We start from the raw sequence: 5,762 nt of genomic DNA, 5'->3' as shown, positions 1-5,762 counted from the left end.
GGGCTCTGTAAGATACCTGTGAGGGAAAAAAGGGAAAAGATCACACCTGTAGAGACATGTTTTGGAACCAACAGAAGTAACAGTAGAGGAACTTAGAGTGCTTGGTAATTTACAGCTGCGGCTATGCTGATCAGGTGAAGCTCACCCAAGTATGTTTAATTCATTGATGTTGACATGACACAGGGGTGTCTCTCTACAGGTTAATGTAACTGTGCTAGCGTCCTGGTCCAGGTGATGAAACATGATCATCCATTAGTACCTAGTAATTTGGTGTGCCTTATTTGAGACATCTGTGGTTTGAAGTGCCAGAGTAATTAGCATTTTATAGTTGTTCAGAACATGACTCTCATTCACTGACAACTGCACTGCTTTTTAAAGCATTTTACAAGCAAATAAGACTATATGCCTCACAGTGCTCAACAAAAAATGTGACACATATATTTAACACCCACCTTTGAGAAAATTATGTATTGCACACTTCATGAGGAGGTAGGAATAGATTCCAGCTCTGCAATGCTAGCCTTTAGCTGATGAAACCACAAAATTATCCCTTTTCTTCCTTCTCCCCCCACGCCGGGGCCGGTACATATTTTCCACTATATGTTGCAGAACGGATAGATATCTTGTAGCTCACATCCTGCTCCATCCCTTTCACAGGATGACAGGGTGAATGTGTAATTCTGGGAGCTTAGATATCCAATTAAAAAAAAAAAAGTATGAGTTAATGTCATTAAAGACTATCATACAATTGTCCATAGGTCTTAATTACATTTGCGCAGGTGGTCTCAATTTTGCACTTTGTAAATGCTGAGTCTTTGGCTTTCCAGTATAACGTTTCTTATGCGCAAAATGTTTTGGTGTTTGACTTCCCAGATTTTTTCCTTTAAACAAAATAAAATAATATAAAATAATAAAATGTAATAAAAAGGGCAAGTATAATAAGTAAAATTAATTATATTTAATGAAAATAAAACTGAAATTCTATCATATGACATTATGTTGACATTCTCATACATCACCAAAGAGCTGGAACCTTTAGCTTTCCCTGACATTTCTCTGCCACTTGAGCTAACAGAGTGACTAGTGAGAAATTCTGGTCTCCATTCTTAGCACGAACCAAGACATAAAGCACACGTATGATGGGTAGGATGCTTTGCAGAGAGCACAGACATAGAGCGCATCCAAAGTTTGGGGTTCTGCCCCAGGCGCCGAGAAGAGTTTATTGCCGCATGTCTGCAGGCAGTCTCTGCAGTCTGCCCCTTGTCCCACTCTCTGTCCTGTTTGCTCTTGCTCCCAGTCTTCTCCAGGAACATTTGGGGACACATCTCAGGCCTAGACATCCTCCCCGGTGTCCTTCACCTCACTGCCCTTGCCCCACTGCCTTTTCCTCCCATGCCTGATTTTAGGTCCAAACCCAAACCCAGTTTATTTCAAATTTCTTCTTTCCTTGCCGCCTTTTTACCAGCCTCCTGCCTTACCCTTTTCACCCCTCAGCCTGCTTTCCCTCAAGCAGTAGCACAACACCAACCTGCAGCAGAAATTGTGAGAAAAGTCCTGTTTGACCAGCTCTGGGCTGGAGGACGCTCAGTGCAGAATATTCACCGCAACTGGTTGCAAATATCTAATAATCGCCACATGCCAGACTTTTTTGACGGCTATTATCTCAATTAAATTTGGGCTTATACCCACCAACTTGGCAAAGGTTGGTCAGTATAATCCATCAATGATCTTGCAACAAAATCAGAGAAGCTATAAACAGGGTACTCACAGCTTTAGTAACTGACAGGAAACGGTCGTAGCTGATAAGAACAATGTTAAATACTGACGCTGAGCACAGGAGATAGTCCATAGCTAGCCAGAGCTTGCAGAAGCCTCTTCCCAAGTGCCATTTACCCGTCAGGCTGTAAGGGATGTAGAGAGGCATGCAGAATGCACCTATGGAAAGCAACCACAGAGACACTACGCAGTTCATACGGATTGCAAACAGTACTCCTGGAAGCAGAGAGAGACACTGTTCTGATCTTTGGCTAAAAAAAATAAATCTACAAAGGTGAATATGTAATTTATATACAGAAATTCTTACATTTTCATTAAATCTGACGGTGAATTTCTATGTATTAGATCTTGGTATATTTGGGTAAGCTGATTGTTGGGAATAAGCTCAGGGCGAATCAGCAAAGAAGGATCTGATGAAGAAGAAAACTGCAGTCTAACCAAGTTACAGTTTCTAAAGACAGATAATCATTGCTGCAGCATATACGCACTGTGGTTGTGCTCTGACATGTAACCGCGTCGCTGTATATCCTCTAGTCTTTTACCTGTGTTAGAGTTTTCCCCCAAACACATCTGCAGATGTTGCTCATGTCAGTTATTAATGTAAGATTGGTTAGCATTTGTAAGCTAAAGACAATATATTGGACAGTCTGCGTGGTATCTGGAAACCTCTTCTACTAAAGACAGAGCAAACGCAGCAGAAGTATGAAACCCTCTCCCACTTTTAAGAGGTGTTTTAATCTCATGCTAGTTCTCCAGCTGAGATTAACTCCAGAACTATTTTTTGGTTTGTTACATTTGCTTTTCCTTCAAAAGGCCTTCCGCTGAAGTACTTTTATAAAAAAGTCATGTGTGTGTTTTATTTTTAAGCCAGCGACTTCTTTATTTTACCACTACATTCTTTCAAAAGTATGGTGCAATATCTGATGCTACATTCCTGAAAACGCTGATCCGCTAGAGACAAATACAAAATTATGTGCAGCTTCAAGATCCATTTTAAACTCTTCAGATTATTCTTTTTCAATATGTCCATCAAGATCTTAGAAGTTACTGAACATATCCAGGCTGATGTGGCCCACTGACAACGATCCTCTGGGCAATGAGCTGACAGACTGTTACCAACAGCCAAATGCACACAGCGCTTTCAATACTGATGGTTTGTTTTAACATATACCTTAAATACAAGCAGCATCACTTTTGTACAAAATACTCATTTTTCAGAGTTGCTGATGACAGCTGCTGCTCTCATCAACTTCAATGGGATCAATGTTTGGCACTATGTCAAAAAGTAATGACTGCTTTTAGCTATAGATTAAATACAGAGGCAAGAACCAGGTTTTAAGCATTTATATTTGAAACTATTCCCACTTTTACTAATTAGAGGATGCAAAAGACATGAGTCACATGCCTGCAAAGATTCCAGACTGCTAAGAAATTAAAAAAATACCACAGCAGCTTCAGAAAATAAAGCATTTTCTGACTGATCCCAGAGACAAAGTCCTAGATTTACATGGTCTGTAGGCCAACATAAAACTGATAACAATCATTTAATTTTGGCTGATTTAAGACTCCATGAGGCACCAGCCACAAACAAGAACTGATGTAGAAGGTAGATATTTAAATCTGTTGATTAAATGGTAAGATATGAGGAGAAACAGACTTTTGCAGAAGACCTGAGCAACGAAATGGCAGCTTTAGCAAATTGTCTGCCCACAGCAGGAAAGCAAAGGCTCCAGCACACGTATCATTTGGTTTCTGCCCCATGGGGCGAGCCCCAGAATTAGGGACCACAAGTCATAAATGGCATAAATGAAGGAAAATCTTAAAGGCTAAACTGATACACTTCACTGCACAGCACTGGCAGAGGAACAGCAATTATGAGGGACAGTATTGCCAGAAGCGGAGTAGGTCGATGAGTGCTATTTCCCTCCTCATGATTTAGTGAATACTGGTCTCTGTGACTGTCCTGAAGAGAGAGCACTTGTGTGCAGAAATACCTCCTTGCTAGCCTCAAGTCAAGATGTTTGCTGGAACATCTTCCACAGGACCATGGTTTTGTCAGGCTTTCTCTGATGCACGGGCTGTCTCCCTGGCCTGAACCCTGAAGGAGTGCTGCACAAGGCATTCATGCCCCCCACCTCCTCGCCTGGCATCACCCGCCAGGACTGGGTCCATGGCACCTCCAGGGGCCAGCTCTCCTGGGCTTCTGCAGTGACACTATGGGAAGAGGGGACTAATACGGAAAACAGATGGGAGATACCAGCAGGCTGTTGCTGGCACCGGGCAAGCCATCTGATCTTGCATTGAGTTGAAGCCAGTGAAAAGCCGTAGTGGTGAAGTGTTTTGTTGTAGTGTAATACACTCATAAGCCATTAGTACTACGTAGAGAAGTCATTCATTTACCTGGACATACCACAGATAGCTGAATAAGAAAACAGTTACACTGTCAAATATAAGGGTGTTCTGAAGTGTGTGACCGTACAGGAGGAACAAATGTAAAATCATAAACTGCAGCAGACAACCTCTTTCCTTCAACTGGTATTCACATACAATAGTTGCTCCTTTTTCCTGACACAACATTAGAAGTATTTATATGAAAAAAGGATGCATTTCTCATTATAATATATTTTGAGACATAATAGGCTGCTAAAACACTTAATGCAGTTTCCACCATTCCTTACCCTTCCCCTAGACACACAGCTGGGAAATAATTCTCGTAGAAGAAACGACCCAGAAAAGAAGCCCCCTTGCTTCTCCTAAGATTTCTAGGAAACAAATAGTACGTGCCTCCACGGCTGCGACTTACCCACTGCAAAGTCAGAAATAGCAAGATTGAGAAAGTAATAGTTACTCTGATGCCTGAGGTTTCTGTCCATGATGAAAGCGAGGATCACCAGGACATTTCCGAGGATGGTGACCAGAGCTAGCAACACCATGAAGAAAGCCAGCAGCACCAACACGCCCAGTGAAAGCTCGGAGCTCGGTGGCCGTGCGGACAAAGTCTCGTTACACATTTCAACCGTATGCGGAGTTTCGGCAGTGCCGTTGTGCATGTTGCGTATCCAGGTCAGTTCAGTCTGGGAAGAAATTCACATCTGGCAGTGTTATCCAAAAGGTTGAGACAAGTCTATTATCAGGATGGGCTGAATACTGAGATATCCAAAAAAAATCACAATATCAAAACAAAGAATCACAAGACTTCAATGTCAAGACTCTAATGTTCCTTGATCTGAATGCACGTATTGGCCTGAAAACAAAATCTATAAAAAAGACACCTCATAAGCAGCAGTAAGTGCACACTTTAAAAATAAATTATCTCTTTCTCTCCTGAACGCTGATCCTTATCTACTGAGGTCAGAAAAGTTAGTCTGAAAACAACTCTTTCCACAGTCAAGCAGTTTGCATATTAGCATTGTGTAAGCATTTTTACACATTGAATTCTGCTGAAGCTAAAAACAGATCTCATTTTCACTTCCCCAGCGGTTAACAGGATTTAAATTATTACAATTCTATCTCTCCTACAGTAAAATGTCAGCATTGTTACACTTGCTGCTATACCACTTACTAAATTTTACAGTTAAGAAGAGAGATGTATATTTCCTAATGCTGCTGATTACAGAGCATTTAAAATTCAGTCATACACAGCAAAAGTATCATCAATACCTTTTCAGCTCACCCTAATCAGAAGCAAGTCTAGCCCTGGGCACAGCAAACCAAATACCTGGACTTTGGAGGACATTTTAAGTGCGGCCCATCTAATCCTCCACTTCCCAAGTAATTCCAGGTAAGCTGGAAGCACTCCACAAAGTGCCAAACCCTTGGTCCTTTGCGAGTGTGAGAAGGCGTATCCCTTCCTTATCACAATTTCATTTATGCTGGTAAGAGTGCACAGAAGTTGGCAGGCCATGGCTGTGACTCATGCCTGCAGCTCACCGGCTCCGTAGCACCGCAGCTCACCCTGCGACCGGCTTTTCAGACTGCAGCCGTAA

At 41.8% G+C, this 5,762-nt stretch overlaps 1 protein-coding gene across 1 annotated transcript; it reads right to left on the bottom strand.

Annotated features, from left to right (window-relative positions):
• Window positions 1–7: 7 nt before the first annotated feature.
• LOC104084321 (histamine H3 receptor-like) lies at window positions 8–4,826 on the bottom strand (the record flags this gene model as incomplete). The annotated part of the gene is made up of 3 exons (XM_009588099.1): window positions 4,580–4,826; window positions 1,769–1,935; window positions 8–16 (listed from the first exon to the last, which is right to left on the bottom strand). Coding segments are annotated over exons 1-3 (423 nt in total), but the record flags the coding sequence as incomplete, so codon positions are not given.
• Between the last annotated feature and the right edge of the window lie 936 nt (window positions 4,827–5,762).

The sequence above is a fragment of the Fulmarus glacialis genome, unplaced genomic scaffold (assembly GCF_000690835.1).
Source record: "Fulmarus glacialis isolate BGI_N327 unplaced genomic scaffold, ASM69083v1 scaffold44111, whole genome shotgun sequence".
Lineage (NCBI taxonomy): Eukaryota > Metazoa > Chordata > Aves > Procellariiformes > Procellariidae > Fulmarus > Fulmarus glacialis.
This window is presented reverse-complemented; position numbering and strand designations above follow the sequence as displayed.